This window comes from Trachurus trachurus, assembly GCF_905171665.1.
Source record: "Trachurus trachurus genome assembly, chromosome: 11".
Taxonomy (NCBI): domain Eukaryota; kingdom Metazoa; phylum Chordata; class Actinopteri; order Carangiformes; family Carangidae; genus Trachurus; species Trachurus trachurus.
In genome coordinates, this window is record NC_139904.1 from 15,462,636 (window position 1) to 15,483,731 (window position 21,096).

Genomic DNA, 21,096 nt, shown 5'->3' on the forward strand with positions numbered 1-21,096 from the left:
GGGTTCATAATAGCACTATTCTTTCAAACTGTAAAAACAGCAGACACTGTACAAAGATATTGTCCTGAGAGTTTTTGTCTTTTTGTTTGTACAAACTACTTTTACACTTAATTTCTTATCTGCGAGAAAGGAGAGACATACATGGAAAGAGAGAAGCAGCAGATATACCTCTCAAATGACCTTGCACTTGTTATCTCATGACGATTTTTGAGTCAAAATATAACCAACCATTTGAATTCAGGCTGAAACGGTTAATCACTTAACTGGTTTAAGTCATTTTCCAAGCAGAAATGCCAAACATTCCCTCGTTCCAGCTTCTCAAATTCAAGAATACACTCCTTTTCCTGTCTGATAAAATAGAACAAGCAATTCGAATACACCACCCTGGATTCAGGAAATAGCAACTGCTATTTTAACTATTTTATTGACCACAATTAATCAGATATTTGGGACGGCGGTCTGCAGCTTAATTGGTAATGGAGATAATTGTTAGTTGCAGCCCTATATTCAACCACTCAGTGCTTGTCCCTGAGATTTTCTGTCAGTGTGAGAAACATCCTCTGACCACCATCAAAGCTCACCTTTGAAAATTAACACAGTAACCTAATATTATTAATAATAAGGGTTGAATGCTGACTGGTATATTTTCAAAGAGAAAAGAAAAGGTCATTGGACTGATAAACTGGTTCACCATCTTGCTGCACCTAGCCGTTCTCTAAACACAGCTCCAGATTTAGATTATCATTTCCAAAGGGAACCAGTTTTCAGCATGATTCATAGATACCTCTTGCAGGCACTCAATCCCCCCCACCTCCCCACCCCCCCACCTTAAGGCGTCAAACATCTTATTCTGCCCTCCACACATCTCTGGATCTCTGCGGGGGGCTCAGATTGCTGACCATCACATCCTGGCTGGTGATTACCCAGGCAACGTTTTCCACAAATTGTCCAAAAATTCACGAAACATTTTCTCTCCTCCATTACCCATGACTTCCAAAGTTGTGTAGTTACAACCCCCACAGTGCGTCTGACAGTCGCCACGAGCTCTGTTTGCTCCGTGTGTCTCAGTCTGTATGCATCTGGGACACGCAGGCCAACAGATTTCTTTTTTAGATCAGAGCAGCACCGCATTACAGAAAGGGTTTTTACAAATGAGATGTAGACAAATAGAAGGTGCAGATTCAGACTAAATATATCCCTGAGTCAGAGGCACTTTTGTTTACATTTTGCGTCCAATGCTGCATATATGCAAAAAGCAGCTGAATTAATGTAATCACCCCCCTCTTTAGTAGTTTGTGTTGCACTGCCCTCCACAGTCCAATGTGTGAAACTCAGAAAACAGTGATGTGTCTGAGCAGCAGAGACATTGTTATGGACTCAACGTTTTTCTCATCCCACTGTATCCCTAAACGGGGAATTTCATTTTTGTATTGAGTCGTTTTGTGAATGGTTTACAGTTGGTCTCAATTTGGTTAAAGGCAGTCGGCAAGAATTAAGTCTAAGGTAACTGGACAGGCTGGCAAACAAGGCGTTTTATTTGATTTAGATATTGAATGGAAATAATAATTATTTTTCTAAAAAAAGACAAAACAATACACATATGGTTGACATTAACCCTTTAGCAGCCATCCTCATTTTTGGGCTGGGCTGGAATAAAGTGATCATTTCTGGTTGCTATGCCCTTGCCTTAAAGTCTTCAAGGATTTATTGCATTATCGAACTGCGAGACTGTTTTGAAGATAAGGAGATGCCAAATGTGTTGAGGTTTCAGTCACGTATTGCTGATATTCAAAAAAACTTTCAAGAAGGTCTGCTTAATTCTCACAAAACCACAGGCAGAGAGATGTGGAGTGAAAGGTTAATATGGAGGGATCTGTCTTTATTAAAATGGTCCACAGGCAGCTGTATCGCATAACAAAAAGGACACTAGTTTAATCCAGCGGGCAAAACAAGACATTTCAAGATGTCAACTTGGGCTTCGAGAAATGAGCCGTTTTTAATTATTGATGTCATTTTAGAGCAAAAGGATTCAGAGAGTTAAAAGCAGATTAAATGGTGATGAAAAGAAAATGGGTGCTGCAGCCCTGGCAGCAGTATTACAGCCTAAATTCTGGCCTGTCATTAAGTGTAGCATTAATCCACTAGTTGTTTACACCACGTATCACTGCTAAATGTGCAGCAGATGCCGTGTCTGCCTCTCCCTTTGTGCACGTACGCCATTGTCACGACTCGCCCATTCAGTAAAACATTTTGTCTATTACGCTCACAGAGACATTTACCAGTAGATGAGACCCATATTACACATGAGATGGGAGAGATTGGAATTGGATTACAGGCGACAAATAAGTAAAACAAGAGTCTGGTCACAGTGCCAGACAACAGATGCAGTAACACTGTCACTGGATGAGCACCAACTGTGCACCATAATAATCACACATTCACAAAGTGGCACACACACACCTTCATACCAGCAGAGCTTCATCACATCGTACAACAACAGGTAAGGTGATGTGACGCATAATTATCATACATAAAAGTTCAGGCACAACTAGTTCACACTTATTCCATTAACACGCACATTAGGTCGAATTAGCAATTAGTCATTCCTGTGGTCACACAGGAAAGGAGGTTTTTTTAAAAACTGAACATAAAATACTCAGCATTATAAAACAATAGTTTATTGTCTGAACAGCAGCATTAGTGACTGGTAATAAAAGTAATGGTGCATACAGAAACATCACAGACCTTGAAAGGCAAAGTTCCTTTTAGCAGGAATAAAGCAGTGTTGATGTTCAACACTTTAAAGCATTGTTGCAACAGGCCGGATGTGAGTGAGTGAGTGAGTCTCTTTCATAATAAAAGTTTTAAAAAAAATCAGTGCATGTTAATTTCTTTATTATCAAATGGTTCTGTTGCCTGGTGTGGGTGCACTAGTACATGCAGTTCATAAGTTAACGTCATTCTGTTTCGTTTGAGATTTAACAGCCTTTGGACACAGGCCACAGGAATCATCCCTCACCGCCCTCATTTTACAGTCAAAGTGAGGGTGTATTCAGAGGAACTTCATGCTGTTGTCTGCTGGATTTATGTCTTTACCAACCACTAAATGATGGGATAAAACTGAAGGAGTTCTTAAAGTTTTTCATAAATTTCCTGCAGATTAAAGACAAGCACATTTCTTTCACACTTTGATGCGGCGGCTGCAACTTGTTCCACAGCTCATCTGTAATAACCCAGCAGGCTAGTATTACCATCAGGGTTACTAAACAAAGTGAACACATTAAATCCAAAGAGTAAATGCATTGTGACTTTCCTAATACTGATTTCCAGTGACTGAGAAAGGCAGATCAGCTCAATGGCAACACATTTAAACATAAACTGATTCTGTCAAACAGGAGTGAAAAGTAGATTTTATAAGAAGGCACAAATAAAACGGGACAGACTGAAAACAGACAGGACAGAGTTGGTGGGTGCAAGTTTCAGGAAAAGAAACAGAAGAAGAAAAAAATATATGCACACACAAGTGCCTCAATGCAATATCATACAATATTAAACAAAAATAAATGTAATTGCCTTGCCAACAGCTGGTGTAAATAATTTGGGTGTATTTTATAAGAGCATTTGTGGTAGTGTCCGCCATTAAAGCTGTCAACCACCGTTATTTATTCAATTCATTTATTTAACCGGAAAATGCCTTTCATGTGTAGAGTGGCTTTGTGTAATCGTACAGTAGTTGTTTACACCAAATACTGTCAAAACACAAGTCCATGCTACTGAGATTTAAAAGTTTACATTTATTTCAGAAAGGGCAACACATTCATAAATACTGAGCAGCTCGTACAATCAGACCCATCAGCAAGATTTGTTTTTAAAGTAGGCCCCAGTCTAATATATGCTCTTATTGAAAAAGTGATCAAAGGCAAGTTACATGACTATTAAAGATGCGGCTTTTCATGCACATGACAGATTGTTAAATGCCAATTTACAGTGTCATTTAAACTGAGCAGCAACATGTAACTTAAAAACCGCAGTTTGTGTCAGAGTTGAAGTTAATTTGGGATCCAACTATTCTGTCTGGCTTCTGTTGTGACCTGAGCTCAACCCAGAGTGCACTCCGTTAGAATCATTCAAATGTTTTAACAAGTTTCTCTCCCTACATCTTAATACAATGGTTCTAAAAAGATGGAATATCCAAGCAGGTTCAGCAAGTTGGACAGAAAGATTAAGTCAAAGACAGTGTTAGCTGATCTGAATGTTTCTGACAGATGGTGTGTTGCTGTTAACACATGCACAAGTCTTTTCCTCAGGAGAAGAGTGATGATTTTGTTCCCTCAAGGCATAATCCAGTCCACAACCACTGTTTATAAGTGTGATAGTCCTTTTCCAGGTCCAGCCTGATCAGCCACAACAAGTCATCGACCACACATTGGGAATTTGACAGCATGATCTCTATTTTGATGAGTCAATATGTGGCACATAAGTGGGACTGATCTTGCGAGGACCCAGAGCATCTCTCACTTAGGATTTTTGGGGGGGCAGAGGACGTCGGAACAGCAAGATGTGTGGCTCTGCAGGAAGAAAAGAAAGGCGTACAATACATAAGCAGAGATCAAGTCAAGCTCAGCAGTTGTGATGCTTTGATTGTTTGGAGGGAAACTTGACTCTACTAACTCATATTACACAAATTTTGAATGGAAGGTGTGACTGACTTTGCACCTGTCGTCCATATGTTCGTCAGCAAGTCTGTTGATATTTTGACCCCTAACCTATAATCTCCTCTTTAAAATACTGTAGGTGCAAATGGACCCGTTAGGGTGTCAATTTAAAAAACGGGAATTTGTCCCAGATCTTTAAACTACAAAGATTGCAATTTTTATCAGCTACACAACATGCAAACCACCCAAAACATGTGTCCTATGAAGAGCTGAAAACAATAGGTCAATTTATTATTTTGTGGATCACAAAATAATAACTCAACATGCATTTTAAAATATATCGTGATCATCCTAAACTCTGGGGAAATGGTGTGTACCCCCCCCCCCCATTTTCTGACTTTATATACTGAATGATCAGTCAAAAGAAAATATCCCTGATCCTTCATTGTGCCTTGTTTCATACAATAGTGAGCGCTGTGGTCAAAACAATCTTTAAGATAGAAGCTAAAGTAACTGATATTATAAATATAGACTAACATTATTAATGAATTTATATCATCAATTTAAGTATTACCGGTAACTTAAATTCTAGTGATACATTTCAGAGCCTTCATTCAGATTAATACTCCTACTTTCGCCTTTGATCATGGTACCTCTTGAATGCTTCTCCCTTATGGTATTGCACTTTGAACTAGCAGTACCAGCACATATCCACTCATCCTTACATGTAACATGTTTAGCATGTGCGCTTAATTGACAGATCAATACATCATAATCTTAAAACATTGTCCTTGGTTGAGAATTAGTTTACAATAACGATACCTGGCTGGTGGATCATGTAATGCACCCATCCTTGACTCTGTTGGACACCCAGGTTCCTCCACTCGGTCTCGGACATCAAATGGGTCTTGGGTACACGCCTGGCAATGTCTTTCGGTAGCATTACATGCCTGTAGGGGGAAAAGGGTGGGTATTAACGGAAATTAGTGCACCACCTAAAATTATTATGGCGTACAGTGTTATGTAACCAAAAGCAGTGGAATGTTACCATGGTGACATTAAATCGGTTACAGAAAAAGACGTTAACACTGTCAACGTTTAAGTACATGCTGTACAAACAGAAACCATTACCAACCTGTACTCGTACTTTTCATCGTCATATTTGTCAGAGTAGTAGATCTGTTTGTGAGACATGATGGAAATCTGGTGGAGAGGGGTTTTTAAACGTTAGTCAACATAACAAATGAAGCAGATTAGTGCCGCTGTGGAAGCAACTTTTTTTAGTTCGCATTGCTAAGCGAGTGTAGCTAAGCTAACGTAGCCGAGAGCAAGACTTATATCTAACGACTTGGTTTGATAATAAACGGCAAACTAGACGTCAACACCACTTTGGGACATATTCAAGTAAGTTTCAATATTACCTTATCTATTTCCCAGATATCTGGATGTTTAAAATAAAAGTGAATTATTCCAATTTTTTGCGTCGGACAGCGACGAGATGTTGTCCCCTTCTTTGTTTCCCTCTCGAATGTTTGCGAGCCCGCTTTTCATCTTTCAAATAGACCTCGCCTCATCCCATTGGCCAATCGAACGGAAGAGCTCTTTTGCCATTGGTCAATTCTGCCGGTCGCAGGAGAGTGACGCACACGCCGTTTCGTCTTCCCCATTGGTCAACACGGCAGGGAAAACAACAGTGGAAGCAGGAAACAAGGCTCTTGCATTTCAAACTTGACATACATTTAATTGTGATTGCATAACTAGTGACCCAGATTAGTCTCCACTGTACTATTGAGTTACACAACTGTAACACATGTAATAAAGGAAAAGAAAAGCATAAAAACAAATAACAACTTAAAAAAGTTTTTGTACCAATTTTTATCTTTTACATTGAGCAGTGTCTACATATTTGTTAAAAACCCAATAAATATAGATGTCTGGCACAGTCTATGATTGCATTGGCATAAATAAAAACACAGCAGGCCTTGGATGCACTGTAACAGATACACAATTTATTACAGAACATATGTCTCTGCTGCAACATCAAATAATTCATTCCCCTAATCTAATAAAGTAAAAAAAAAAAAAAAAAAAAAATTAGGTCAGTGCCAACATATTCAAACACACCCTCCAGCTCTTGTTATCAGATGAAATAAGTAAAGGTATTCGTATCCTGAAAACACATCAGAAAATGAAAAGCATATTAAAATGTAGATGCAATTTGTGGGGTTTACACACAGGCCCTCAATTCTGTTGAAATAAAACAGGACTCCACACACCCACTCAATGAACATGTAGCCCCATTGCCCTCAGGGTGTAGGTATGGTCGGTGCAGGGAGGCCCACGTTGGAAGAAGTCTGATCCACTCAGCCACCTACATCCCCCAACTACAGACCCTGCTGAGTGTAATAAGAAATGTTATATGTGTAAGATGGGAAGTGGTTGAAGTCCTTTGTAGATCCAGTTTCCTTACTTTTGCATCACTGTGAACTTAACAACTGAGTGGTTTCCACAGTTGGCTGGACATTAAAAGTAATTTAAACATGTTAACTCGAGCCTCAGAGATTTTCACGATTTTCTTATGTTTAATAGACAATCAATCAGATAATAATGAATATGATTCTAGGCTGTACCGTTAATGAAAAATAATAGGCTTTACAGTATTGATGGAATAATATCCTCCTACTTTGGTCAAGAAAAAACTGATAACAACAATACATGAGGTCACATTGTGAACAATAAACAACAGTTGAGGTTCTTAAAAGATTGTGATTAGGATCTTCTGGGTAGTTGTCAACAATATTCAGTTATAGGCTAATCCAGCCATATGCAGAGGTGTAAGTGTAACTTTCACAGACAAAACATTTAGCAGACTAATAATAGAGGAGAAAGAGTCAGATGATGAAATGAATTGCTGCACTGGAGCAATAGGATAAGGGGTTGTCCACTGTGGTAAGTCCCACAGTTCAAATATAACTCTGTAGACGTGTCAGTGTGCGGCTGGTCCAGTCAGCCTCTCCCTTCTGTATATATAAAGTGCACGGATGCATCTTGAGCCTTAGGTTCACACGTGAAGTTGTATTATTAAAGCACTGGGGGCGGAATCTTCTTCCATCACCTGCCACTTTCACCTGCGGACGTCAATCATGCTGGGCTGTGCGTCGCTTCCCCTGACACGACACTTCTACCCGATTGGTCCATCCTCGCTTTAGGGGCGGGCGCTCCAGAGGCTTTGCTGAAATCCCATTGGCCGAGAGGCGCATTGGTCGACGTGACGCAGCTTGGAATTCCCAAAGTTCCCAAGTTCAGGGGAAGAGAAGAGCGTTGTTGTTACCAAAAAAACAAAACGTTTTGAAGGGGAAAAACAGCCGAGGACTGAGCTGTAAGCAAGTGGGGTAAATAAAACGTCTTATTTGTGTTTTAACTCGATAAGAGTCGAGCAAGTGTGTGAAGCGCTCGCCAACAGCGGGGCCTGAGTGAGTGAGAACGCGGAAGAGTGGGAGTGGGTTTATTCAGCCTACCATCCTTTGTTTACCATCATGAGTGAACCTTGAATTTGGTTGCTACAACAACCACGGCCTTTTAATTTTGTCTACCATATGTGCAAAAAAACTGAACCTTAGCGCAGATAGTGTTGTCGACGAGTGAGTATCAACCTTTGTTTTGCTCTGTTTCTGGATCAATGAGCTGCTCGTGCCTGTGGTTTGACCATTTTTGGTAATTTAACTGCCACACAGATTGAGAGGATGGATGGGTCTGAATGAATGGTTGGCTGGAAATAGCAGCGGCGATTAATGTAATCATGAGATTCCTGTTTCCTCTGACTGAACCCTTTGTTTCACTGCGCAGCAGTATATTATGGATGCCACCATACCGTTACATAACTTGTATCAACGACAATCTGGGCTTTATCCCGTGTGTGTGCGGTGAATCAGGTCCTAAACTGTGACGTTATTGAGTCATTTTAGACCAGCATTTACATAATAACTATCTAATTACTGCACGCAATTAGACATCGTGTGTCATTTGTGCGTATTTTAATGTTCAAGAGTGTGCATATTGATAATTTTAATGCTATGCCTATTGCCTACCCACTATTAAGTCACAGTCGGATTATCACATCAAGATAATAGCCTAACGTTACCTCCTAACTCCCGCAGGACATTTGGTGTATGTATGCATCTGGCATGTTCAGTGAAGACCTGAAGACTCGTTGTTTCTGTCTTCGTCTGCAGAAAAATCATTGAGCTGAATCTGCACCGTGCTGTGCCGAGTTGAGCCTGAAGAGGGCGATGTCTGACAACAGCAATAGCACAGGCAGTAGTGCGTCCTCAACCAACAGCTGGACCCTCCTCTCCCCCGAGGTAAGACTTAGAAAACCAGCTCAGGAAAACTCTCCCCTGAGATTCTCTGTGCCTGGATACAATTTGCAGCCTGGCTTTTATCCTGTCTCATGAATACAGACTCATGTAAAATGTGACATGTCTGCACAAGCAGCACTGAAGCCGCCCATGATGGTGACTGTTGTCAAATGATGACCTGCCCAGTTTGCATGTGTAAAGCACTGACTAGTCTATTCTTCCATAGCTATTGTGTGTTGTTTTGTTTGTTTGCTTCATGTGCATGACTCCGGATGGAAACTAGCACTAGCTGCTACAATCCGGCACATTTACATGTTTTTATATGTCCATTAATGTGCATTGTCCCATCCAAATAAACCAATAAAAAAAAAAAAAAAAAAAAAAATGTGCATGTGGGTTAAGGCAGACAAATGTGTTTATGGTGTCATGATCAGAAGATCCTCCATAGATATAAAAATAAATTAAATTGTGAGTTTATTTAAGAGCAACCAACTAAAACTAATGCACAAGAAGTGTTGATTTAAGGCCATTGTATGTTGTGTTGTTGATTTCTTACATGTTATGCGGAAATATTTTGTTTATACCATCTATATCCCTAAGTATGACAGCTGAGATTACACAGGCTTTGTACTGTAAGGATATTTGGTATGACACAATATTCATTTTAAAAACAGAGTATTAAATATCAGCATGTATAGCAATCACATTTGACAGTAATGGGTGTTGGCTTTGTGGCAGCTGCCATCAAAAATCAGATTTGATTCTTTAACAAAATAGCAAACCATGATGATTTGATTAAAATTACCACCAAGAAATATCGGCACATCCCTCAGCTGAGGGATTTATGCATGCCTGTATTGTGTGTGCTGTAAATGTCAAGGTCACTATTACCAATACTTTAGGTGTTAATGTGAATGCCTGATCTTATAGGATCTTCTTACTCTACAGGAAGCTGCTGTTGAGAATGTGGGGCCTGTGGACGACGGCACCGAGAGCCTGGGCGACGTCCCCAGTCTGTCTGAGGAGGTGGCAGGTACTGAAAGTCAAGATGGCTGAAGCATGTAGAGGAGCTGTGTAGGGCATGGCTCATTCTAGACATTGAAGACATTGCTTCTTTTTTTTCTTTTTTTTAAAACCCTCTGCAGTTTCAAATTGTTGTGTTGATCCTGTGGTGTTATTTCAGGAGCTGCTGCGGAGTTCAAACCAAGTGACATTCCAGTAGAAACTGTCCTGTCTGAGGAAGGACACCAGGTTAGTGCAATAAACTGTAATAATCCCACCGAGGTTTAAGTTAATCACATTAGAAAACCATCATTCAAGTCAGACCACATACGCACAATTATAACTAACTCAGCTGATGTTTTCTTTCTTTGTTCTTTATTTAGTAGTCCATTATACCATAGCTACAGAAAATATACATATTATTTCTATTTTACAAGTTTTCAGTTATGTGTGTATAGATTGAAATCTATCATCAAGGGAGTGAGAAACACCAGTTTACCATGTGTACTGTTGTTTTCTCTCAGTAGATGTAGATGATAAATTAGACAAGAGTCCTTTCTCCTGAAATTATGAAAAATCACTCAGGGCTATATAGACTGGGGGAATTTTAAAAACTTGATTGCAATGAAAGTCACAAAATAATGAAGTATAAAAGTTTTCTCACACTTTCTTTCTCTCTGGCTCTATTTTCTAGGTGTGTCAAGAGACCTCTCCAGAGTCCAGTGAGGGTCCCATTCCTTCAAGCCCAACCCGGATGAGTCCTCTGCCACACAACCCCCTTGACCCTGCTGACCTCGACCCGGAGACTCAGGCTCCAGTTATACATGATATTGACACCAGCTCCCCCAGTGATAACGACCACCTAGGAGCCATACCCTTTGTCACCAACATCGATCTGGGGGCTCAACTTGATATTCCTGCTGCCGAACTCCCACCATCTGAGTTTGAGGAGCCCTGCTCTGCTCCCCCCGTGACTGAGACCCCCGTCTCCACAGACCCGGTGCCTGACAAGCCTGCTGATATCGGGCCGGTTGCTGCGAGCCCCGCTGGGGAAAGTCTGGCATTCGCTGCTGAACCCGAGGTTAACGTCCCCACAGAGACCATTACGGCCACTGATCCCCCCGCTCATGTTGACGCTGATATCAGCTTTGTTCCAGAAAGCACAGAGCTGCCAAGCCCAGTCACAGAGACCCCGGTGACAGAAGACCCCATTGATGAAAGTCCTGCACCGGAGACTGTTGGTTCACTAGAAGCAGAGGAGGAGGAGGAGGAGACAGCAGAGCCATTTGAGTCAGTGACCCAAGATGACAGAGAAGAAGAAGACGAAGGTATGGGATGGATTTTGCTTGTGTGATAGATCGGCACATGGCACTAGAGCGATCTGGTGGTTTTTCTAATGAAATATTAGATGCTTCCAACTCCTGAGACCTTCAGTAATCCCACAAAACAACAACTGTTCATAACTCATGTCAAAACTAAGGCTGTAATCTGTGACAATAATTGCAAGCAGGCATTCATTCTTGGAGGTCACAAACCAAAAAGACTGGAAACACTGCTGTAGCAGTTGACATTATGCAATCCCACAGTGTATATATGCAGGACTGCAACATAAATTATATTCAGCTTATATATTTCAACATGCATTATGTGTGTCTCAGCATCAAACAGTGTATCCACTATTTTCCGTGTCTGGTGATATTCAGCGCACACACCCCACAGCCCCAAATTATACATGTACTTATATAAAAGACTTGAGCTCTGAAATTGTTGTGCAGAAGAGCAGAGTCCTCTCTGAAGTGAAGTCATGACTAGAATAACCTGCTATTGGGCCTCGGGGCTGGTACCAACCCCCACTCCTCTCTCTCTCTCTCTCTCTCTCTCTCTCTCTCTCTCTCTCTCTCTCTCTCTCTCTCTCTCAAAGCTACATTTTGACATACTTGGACATTACACCAAGACAAGTCGAGTTATGATTGATCCTATTACCATAAACCACACAGTGGGGCTTTTTGTGGGCTACTGGGAGGTCTGTAGTAGCCCCACGGCAGCTAACAGCTTTGCCCTTTTGGTTGCACGGCCTTGAAGAAAATAAGTGGCTTATGGTTTTTAGTAATTAGCACTAGTCAACAGAAGCAGAAAATGAGGGTCCTCATGCAAAAGAATTGGTTAACATGTTTCTTATCTGTGTCACACTAACAGCTGGAAAGAGATTTATCAGTATGACAGGGACATATTCACCCCGCTGAGAAAATGAGAAACCCCCATGCATGAAATTGCTGTTGTTGTAATTTAGTGAGAAAATGTCATCCATTTCCACAAGCATCACTGACTTTTTGTCTCCCTTTTTTTTTTACACACTGTTTACACATGGTTGAGTCTTTGCACTTCATGCGTTCGCTTAGATTGGAGTACTTTCTGTGCGGCAATCTGCCAGTAGATAATTCAGATTTTGGAAAGTTCTCTATCTGAAGATGTCGAGATGATTTGTTGAAGTGACTCAGGGCCACATGTGGTTTAGGTTTAGGAGCAATATCGTCTCTCACAAAAATCCGTGATAAAATGTGACAACTCTGCCTTTCTACTCTTCCCAGAGCCGTCAACCAGTTTTGATTTTGGCGACACAAGCAGCTTTGATGATGGACTGCGAAGGAGGAATTTGCCCCCTTTCGATGCACCGCAGAGACCAAGGACATCGGATGAAGAGGATGAGGATGAGGAAGTGGAGTTCAAGCTGGCTGAGAAGAAGATGGAGGAAAAGCCGTGGTTCTCCTTGAACAAATGCATTGTGGGAGCTCTGATTCTGCTCTTTTTAGGTTCCCTCTTCCTCTCAGGTGAGTTTCTCTCATGCCTCGCTAAATCGGCCTGCTTGCTTCTGTTGTCTTCTCAGATACACAACTTCTCCTCCAAGTTGCTCCAAGCTGCACATTAACAGTAAAATTTAAGCCATGGTGATGATATTTATTGTCTAATACATGAAGATACAATACTAAGAATAACTTAGTATGGAGTTTTGTTGAATTTTGACCAAATTTCAAATTTTATTGAGGGATAACCCCTTAATCTTCCAGGGTGTCCTTTTAGTAGTAGTAGTAGCACCTGTATACACCTGTTGCGTCACAGATTGGACAGCTGTAGTGTTTACTGTAAATACTGGTTGAAAATGACATCATGACACCAGTTGCTTATTCGACAGTGCCAATATTAACAAATAACACACGCACAATTATTTGCGGTTTTCAAGTGTTAGTTCCGTGTCTGCTTTTAGATCTTGTTGACTAAGCTGAACTGTGTCAACAGGTTTCCTCTCTGACCTGGATGACGGTAGGTCCAGCACTAAGAGATAAAACAGCGGCGTAAGCTTCTGCACTCGCTGGCTGGCTAACACTCGGAGGCTTGTCCAAAACACTTATCTGGCCTGACACTTCATGCAGTGGCAGCAGAAAATGGCAAATAACACGCATTTTGACCTGTACAATAACACTCTTTATCCCCGTTTGGAAGGACTCACTGGATGTTAACGGTGCTCAAGTTGAAGGGAAAATTATGTGTTAAAGGCAGTGTGCTTGCTAAGGGAAATATACCATGCTTTTTTTTACATGTAATTTTTAAATAATCTGCTTATATAAATTATTTCTGTGTAGTGCACAGGTAGTGGCCTGAGCTCATAAAATACACCCCCCCCCCCCCCCAACAAAAGCATCTTCTGCGCCTGGCAGCTGTGTGTCAGTAAGAGCGTCTGTAGTAAGACTTGTGTGAAAGACGTGTTTTCTTCTTTGACAGGTGACTTTGACGCCTCTGAACTAGGTGATGGAGAACAAAGCCAGGTCTGTTCGTACTGTCTCGCACCTCACTTACTCAATCTCAGTTCAATATAGACACATAATGGACAACATATCACACCGTTTGAAGAAAAAGATGAGTCTTAAATGTTGGAGACAAACTATGAGAGCATGAAAAGGAGTGGATTATTCAAAAATATTTGTATTATTCATTTGCCAATGATTTCCAATCCAGGACGGGCTTAGCGGTGATCCGCAGGATATGAAAGAGTTATTGGATAAACTGACACAGGAAAACCAACAAATCGCTCTGCTGGAGGCTCAACTAAAGGTCAGTATACAGTCAGATTAATGCTAATGATGTTGTCTTACACTGTCATGATGTTTCAATAAATATTTTCTGACTAATGTCCAAGTTTGTGCAGAACCTGGATTTGATTAACTCTATTATCTCTGTCTTTCTTTATCTGTCAGTCTCAGAAAGAAGAACTTGACTCAGCACTGAAGGCAGTGGCCGCGAGCGGTGATGAAAAAGGTAAAGCAGATCTGGAGCAAGAAAACACAAAGCTGAAGGAGGAGCTGTCATCTCTGCCCGAGCTGAGGAAAGAGCTGGAGATTCTGAGGAACAGGGTGACTGAACTCAACCAGCTCACAGGTATCACCGGGCGTTTTTGCTGCTGTGTATTGCACTTGTTAAAATGTATTTAAATGTAATAATGCAAGGGTCTTTCTGATCAATTTAACTTTCTTCCTACAGCTATAGCTGATCAAAAACCACCAGAGCCTGCTCCCAGTTCAGCCCCTCAGCCTGCTGATGAAGCCGGTCAGAGCAACCAGATGGCAGCGGGACCCGAGAGGGCAGGGGACGCAAAAAAAGAGGGAGGCAGGCTGAAGGAGGAACTCCAGAGACAGAAGGTTCTTTTGGAGGAGAGCAGAAAGAGACTGGAGGGGATGAAGAAAAATGGCGGCGGCAGGAAAGGTGTGAGAGATAATTTGGAGGAGATCCAGAAGAGGCTTTCCGAACAAGTGGAGAGGTGGGGGAAGAAGAAGCCACAGGAGTCCAAATGGAAAGGGAACAAAGGCAAAAACAACGACCGGGACCACAGGAAGAAAGAGGACAAGAAAGAGTGGAGAGGGGATAAAGAGAAGGAGTGGAAGCACGGCAAAGAGGGAGGATGGAAGGACAAAGAAGAGAAGAGGGAGAAGGAGTGGAAGTCACAGAAGCAAAACTCTCACAAGGAGGCATGGAGGAAACACCAGGACGAGTGGGAGAGGAAGAAGGACGAGCGCAAGATGGACAGAGAGGAGAGAAGGAAGGAGAAGCCGTGGCACAGCCGGCCGGATAAAAACACTCACCAACACAACCATCGTCACCAGGACCAGCAGCAGCAGCAGCAGCAGCATCGCCACCAGCAGCAGCAGCAGCCGCAGCCTCACCAGCACAACCACAACGATTTCTGGAGAGACCAGGAGCAGAAGCTCAGACGCAACATCCGTCCCCAGCTGGGCTGCAGCTCTGTGGACGACTGCGCCAGCAAGGAGGGGCTCTACGCCGTGGAGGCGTCCGAGTTCGAGGAGCTGCTGGAGGGCTACCTGAGCAAGCTGGAGGCGTCTTCGCCCGAGAGCAAAGACAAGATCCGAAAGCTGGCCGCCGACTTCTTTGAGGACGGCGTGTTCATCCACGACAGGGTCCTTTTCAGCGACTTTGCTGAGGACGTAGCGGACATCCTGGAGGACATGGTGGACGTTTTGGACGACGACGGGCAGAAGGACGGCGATGACTCCCTGGAGGAGGAGATGGAGGAGTTTGAGCGAGAAGCCCTCTGGAAGTTCGCCGCCACAGCTTAAACAGAGACACTGAGGGGAGAAGGAGTAAAATCCAACACTAAGATACAGCACAAGCGGTGGTTTTATAGGACATTTCTTGCCTACCTTGTCCTCTTCAGAGCTGTAATTGTAGTAGCTTCTGGTACAGAGTGGTTGTGCCTCTCATAAATGTGTCCCTCTGAGTCTTTAATTATAAGCTAGACTTGTACTTGTCATTTTGGACTTAGTTGTTGTTACCTACCTCTGTCGGGTCATGCCTCCTAATGCAAAGTCCTTCAGTAATGTGTTGTGTGGATTTTCCTCTGCTCTATACAGTAGTGTTTTCTCAGTAGTGCATGTTGCAGTTCATAATGTAAATTCCATCTGATAATACTCAGATCGCATAAAAACAGGGTTTGTAGGAGATGGTATTTGCAAATAATGCTGTCGAGCACCAGTGCAATTGAGTTCAATCTGTTCATACAAATAGTATCTGATTCATCAGTGACGGTGAGACGTGTTCAATAGACCGTCAAATACTTTTGCCTCCTTTCGTTCTCTCAGAATACTATGAGGCTCTGCTCCAAACAGGTTAAAACAAATGCCGAGACATTTTTTTGCAGATACCATTTGCCTCCAGTCAGGTACAACTGTCTGATCCCAGAGGATGAGATCCCGGTTCTTTCAGTGATAAGAATAAGATCAGGTCAGACCAGTTTTGTGTCAGCAGCAGCTCTTTAGTAGATTTGGGCAAACACACACACACACAGTGCTGTTTTAGAGCCCTAAAGCGTTTGGTTTATATATTTGAAGGACTTTTCATGCTCCGACTCCAACTGTCAGTTGACAGCAGATGTGTGGAACGACCAGGAACCAGTTTATGAAACCTTCGCATCAGTGCTGCTCAAAAAAAGGGGACAGGATAAACTAACATACATATATAAATAGCCATAGTTAAATTCATGACTCCTAAACTGCTTTAGCACTTTTCTCAAACATTCACATTTACAGCAAAGGTTGTTTTTTCCTCATTATTAACTCCTTTTCTTATTAGACCACCAGTCTGAATCCTACGTTGTTATGGTGGGATGTAGCCATGGGGACCGCCAACACATGATCTACATATACTGGGTATCCCAGAGCACGCATAGTAAAACATACAGAGTTTAATAATCTTTAGTAATCCCCAAAGTGTTTCATTTAACGAATTTGTAATTTGTCTAAATGAGATTGACAACCAAACCAGTATTTTCTTTTTTCCGTTTTCTTCATATTTCATTAGCTGGTTGATGATTGATGAAGTCGACATGCACAGTGGTGACAGCCGTAGTTGCAGCTGTTTGGTCAGAGAAAAAGAAAAGAAAACCTAGAAAGCTGCAACTTTTTATTATGTTTCTAAGTTGAATAAGAATGATAATGGTACAAAACAGTAACTATAAAGTACTGCAGCATCACTTTGTAGTTTTTTTTTTTTTTTTTGGGGGGGGGGGGGGGGGGGGGGGTTTCTTTCATTTTTTGATCTTAGTCATATATGATGATGACAGTTTCCTTCTTTTGGTGGGTGTGAAGTTAAAATCGACAGATAGTGATTGTTAGTTCTCATTTTTCTCAGATTGAAAGAAGCTTTGAAGTGTAAAATGTTTATTTATTCTGTCACTACACTGCAATTATTTTCCTTATTATTAGCTAGAAGAACCACAGACTGTTTCACATTAAATGTGAAAGTTTTTTTTTTTTTTAGGTTTTTCAGAAATTTAGTTTGCCAGCTACTGCGTATGTGCCTTTACATTTTAGATTGGACAAGAGGTCTGTGACTAATTTGCTTCAGCTAGTTTAAAAAGAAAACAAGTTTACACTACTTGCAGTTTTTTCTGTTTTATCGGAGAGAGAGAATGAATGTCAAAGGTTTACTTGTGTTGAACAGATTCTTGTTAAACGTCTTCTCTGCTGTTTCTACAGAGGAACTTTCTTTCAGTTTTTAGACCAAAGGGATCAAAAAGAAAGCTCAACCAGAACAGACGAGTCCTTTAATGAAACACATTGAAGAAAGTTTAATCAGCATCTGAGACGTGTTTTTGCTTGTGTTGGACAGCAGTAAGGATCTGTGCTCACTGATAATGTGGCTCAGATGTGCATGTAATTGATCCCTTCATCGAGTTGGATCATTTCTAGTTTTCCTCATCATCAGTTGTGTCCTCTTTTAGGAAGTCAGTGTTTTAAGTTCAATAAATTTTTCACCATGAAAAATGCAAACGGTGTCATTATTTTATTAGCACATATTAAAAGAGACATCACAGAGTGCATCCCCTGAGTCAGGGAAGAGAAGGAGCACAATGAGCTTGTGTTAATGGAGCTATTGTTGTTACTGAAAAATTTACAATGATACCCAGCCATGTGTGACTAGTGGCCTCTGACTCACTCTCTGTTTGGAAGCTGTTGGTATGACAGGTATCTATTATCATGGCTATGATGCCAAACTAAAATATTTACATCCAGATTAAATACTCCGAACAGGAGCTCACACATTCGCAGGCACGCACTCACTTCCACTCGTTTCTGGGCCTCGTACGTCAAGCAGCCAGTGTGGGAGTCGAGTCGGTCATTGACCTGATATGCTGCTGAACGAGAATGTAAGCAATGATTGAGAAGAAGTCAGTCGCTGCGCAACCGCAGAGAGCGCTTGTCATTCTTTGAATTCTACAAACAAAAAGTCATCCTGCAAGCATTTCTGTATGTCTTTGTGCAACTACCCAAACACAACTGCAAAATATCAAACACACCATCTTGAGAGGAAATAAAAAAGAGAGGAAAAATACACAAAAAAATGTCAGTCTAACCTTAAAACTCAACAGTGTTAAGACTGCAGACAATCCACACACATTCACTCCTGTAACCAGAAGGATTTACACACTAACGGTGTTTGTTTCACTTGAATGCCACATTATTTGAGTCATGTTTTGTATAAACTTGTTACTGCTTAGGTGTGCATGATTCGGTCACTTGATTAGAATGGCCTGACAAGGATGCTATCTGGAAATCCCTTGCTCTGCAAACAGACTAAAATGGGTTTTTGTGCTACCATCAGTACAAATTTGCCCTTTGAAGGACAGAATAGCAGTTTTTTTAGTGTGTGTGTGTGTGTGTGTGCATTTGTGTAGCTGTGTATGTGTACAGGTCTGTGATGTGTATCCCCAGAGTGGTGGAAATCAGGCAGAGATGAGGGCAGCCGGCTGGATGAGGGAGAGGAGGGCCGGCTGAGGGTTTTCCGCTGATGTGTGCACCAGTCACGGGGGATGAAACGTATATAAATTTGGAGAGGTGAGAGTGAGAGGGACAAGGGTCTTGGCACTTTGCTTTAACACACCAATCAGCATCTGACCACGTCGGGTAAGATCACAGCCACTGGTTCTCAGCATGTTTTTATTCTGTTGAGGCTTTTGTTTCTCTGCTCATTTACTCTTTGGTTTTTAGCACAAAGCATCATGGAAGCTGCCATCTGCACCATCGTCAGCGAGTTCAAGGCCTACGCCGGGAAGGACGGCTCTGCCAGCACCTTGAGCAAAGATGAGTTCCACAACCTGGTGAGCTCTCAGCTGCCCAACTATGTCAAGGTACGTCTCTGATGCTGACTCCTCTGTTGTGCTTCTTTATGCCACATTAAGGTGTCTGTGCTGTTCGTCAGTCTTACCACTGAAGCTAATTACTCTGCTGTTATGTGTCTGCATGAGAATGCATGCCTCTTAGATTTACAAATCACTTTCTTTAGGTTTAGCACAACATCATAATGTCAACACATTCATTCATGCAGGTTTGATTATGGAGGCATGAGGTGTGACACATTATGTGATGGATTTATTTTCCATATACCAATAATATTCTTCAGGTGCACATAAAGCCTGAATTGTTTTTTTAATTAATCAATTATTTTATATTTATCAGAGAATATCAGACAAACTTTGGTGTACATAATTAGAAATCATGTCAGTTTCCTGTATCTGTAACATGATGTCCAACAGAATGAACATATTTGATTTGCAGTGTTATAAAATGAAGCAGTGCAGCTGTGAGCAGCAGAACAGTTTAACGCAGTAATATGCACTTTTTGCACTAGTTCTGCATCAGTATTAAGCTGCTCTAAACGATATCTCATTGTTATTTATAACTGTGTTATTATGACAATGACAATAAAGTAGCTACTTTGATCTAATCTAAACTCAGTAATTACTTTGGTGATTCATTGATTCTCAGATTTGTGACCAGTTAATTCATCGTTTGAGTGTCATGTTGGATTGCACATGTTTGAAACAGAGTGGAGTATTAATCATGTGTGACTCAAACAGACTCTATATGCACAGCATAGCACACTGCAACTGCACTGTATAATATAGATTGATTTAATACATTTTTATAATGATCATTGCAAGTTATTGAGGCTGACTCCATTTCCCACTGTTCACAAATATGTGAATCATGTGTACCAGCACCGATGATATAAAACACAAATGCACAGATCAGATATGTGCTTTCATAGCAGGATTAGTGAATGAAGCTCTGCCTCAGTTGTATTTATGACCACACTCAGCCATTAGGTGGCAGGACAGTCTTTCAGAGCGACTCAGCTCACAGTGATCTAATATTAATCAGGGTCTCTCTGTTGTTTGATTATACCCACAGAACTCCGGCGACGCTGGAGTGATTGACCAGCTCATGAGCTCACTGGACGAGAACAACGACGGGGAGCTGACCTTCTCCGAGTTCTGGCAGCTGATTGGAAAACTTGCGAGCAAACAGGGCGGCTTCAGTCAGTAGAGGCCGCCGCCATCCTGTGTCAATTGTGGCTTTTTGAGCAGATTGTGCAACGCCTATCATTCTCAGTTTTTAAGATGTCCAACTGCAAACTCAAAGTTATTTGAATTCTTTTATCACTCCACCAGTGCCACATGTGTAACTCCTTAGTTAACCATTTGTTGAATGCAGGGAAGTTTGAATTAAAGGCTTCATTGTCATGAACCCTGAGCCACCATCACTCTGTCTCCTGTCATTCATTCACCACATTATATGATGTCCAGCCACACGTATTTGAGTGGGAGTCTATTACAGCCTTGATTTAGGGGCCTGTAATCCTATATGCATTACTGCTGTCACAACTATACTGTACAGACCATATCTTGTTCCATAGAGCTTCATAATGCCTGTACAAAGCTGCCTGACCAAGCGTTTAGGTGCACTGATGCAGAAGTCTTCACTATCTCCACAGACTGGGCCACAGGGATACGTGGAGCAAATGCATCCCATTATGTTTGGGTGTATCTGGCTTGTTTGGCCGCTAATTCTTGGTGTTACAGTCACTCTGTATTAATCCTGATGTCTAGACAGAGTTATGTGTGCTGGCATGCTCCCCAGCTGTTTTATAGCCTATAGGGTCTGTTTTAGCTTTGCAAAAGAGGAAAGGTGCCGCTAACTGATTTGGTGAGCGTAGATCTTTAAACAGATAAGTCA

The 21,096-nt window shown here is 41.6% G+C and overlaps 3 protein-coding genes across 6 annotated transcripts; 2 read left to right on the plus strand and 1 right to left on the minus strand.

The window, feature by feature from the left end:
* Window positions 1-4,078: 4,078 nt before the first annotated feature.
* On the minus strand, window positions 4,079-6,171 carry cks1b (CDC28 protein kinase regulatory subunit 1B). The gene is made up of 4 exons (XM_083981815.1): window positions 6,077-6,171; window positions 5,791-5,858; window positions 5,478-5,605; window positions 4,079-4,568 (listed from the first exon to the last, which is right to left on the minus strand). Exons 2-4 carry the CDS (start codon window positions 5,847-5,849, stop codon window positions 4,519-4,521), a joined length of 237 nt encoding a protein of 78 aa, XP_083837941.1. The 5' UTR covers window positions 5,850-5,858; window positions 6,077-6,171; the 3' UTR covers window positions 4,079-4,518.
* Window positions 6,172-7,721: 1,550 nt separating this feature from the next.
* On the plus strand, window positions 7,722-17,827 carry pbxip1a (pre-B-cell leukemia homeobox interacting protein 1a). Of its 4 annotated transcripts, none has more exons than XM_083982443.1 (11): window positions 7,722-8,047; window positions 8,888-9,016; window positions 9,962-10,046; window positions 10,197-10,264; window positions 10,710-11,343; window positions 12,604-12,843; window positions 13,310-13,333; window positions 13,793-13,836; window positions 14,027-14,122; window positions 14,266-14,446; window positions 14,549-17,827. In XM_083982443.1, exons 2-11 carry the CDS (start codon window positions 8,945-8,947, stop codon window positions 15,637-15,639), a joined length of 2,535 nt encoding a protein of 844 aa, XP_083838569.1. In that variant the 5' UTR covers window positions 7,722-8,047; window positions 8,888-8,944; the 3' UTR covers window positions 15,640-17,827. The 4 variants fall into 4 exon arrangements, with proteins under 4 accessions (XP_083838569.1, XP_083838570.1, XP_083838572.1 ...); XM_083982444.1 differs by having other exon boundaries at window positions 7,722-8,034; XM_083982445.1 differs by lacking the exon at window positions 7,722-8,047 and adding an exon at window positions 8,214-8,369.
* Window positions 17,828-19,076: 1,249 nt separating this feature from the next.
* Window positions 19,077-20,460, plus strand: s100a11 (S100 calcium binding protein A11). Its single transcript, XM_083981695.1, has 2 exons — window positions 19,077-19,208; window positions 20,272-20,460. Exons 1-2 carry the CDS (start codon window positions 19,080-19,082, stop codon window positions 20,404-20,406), a joined length of 264 nt encoding a protein of 87 aa, XP_083837821.1. The 5' UTR covers window positions 19,077-19,079; the 3' UTR covers window positions 20,407-20,460.
* The last annotated feature ends 636 nt before the right edge of the window (window positions 20,461-21,096 follow it).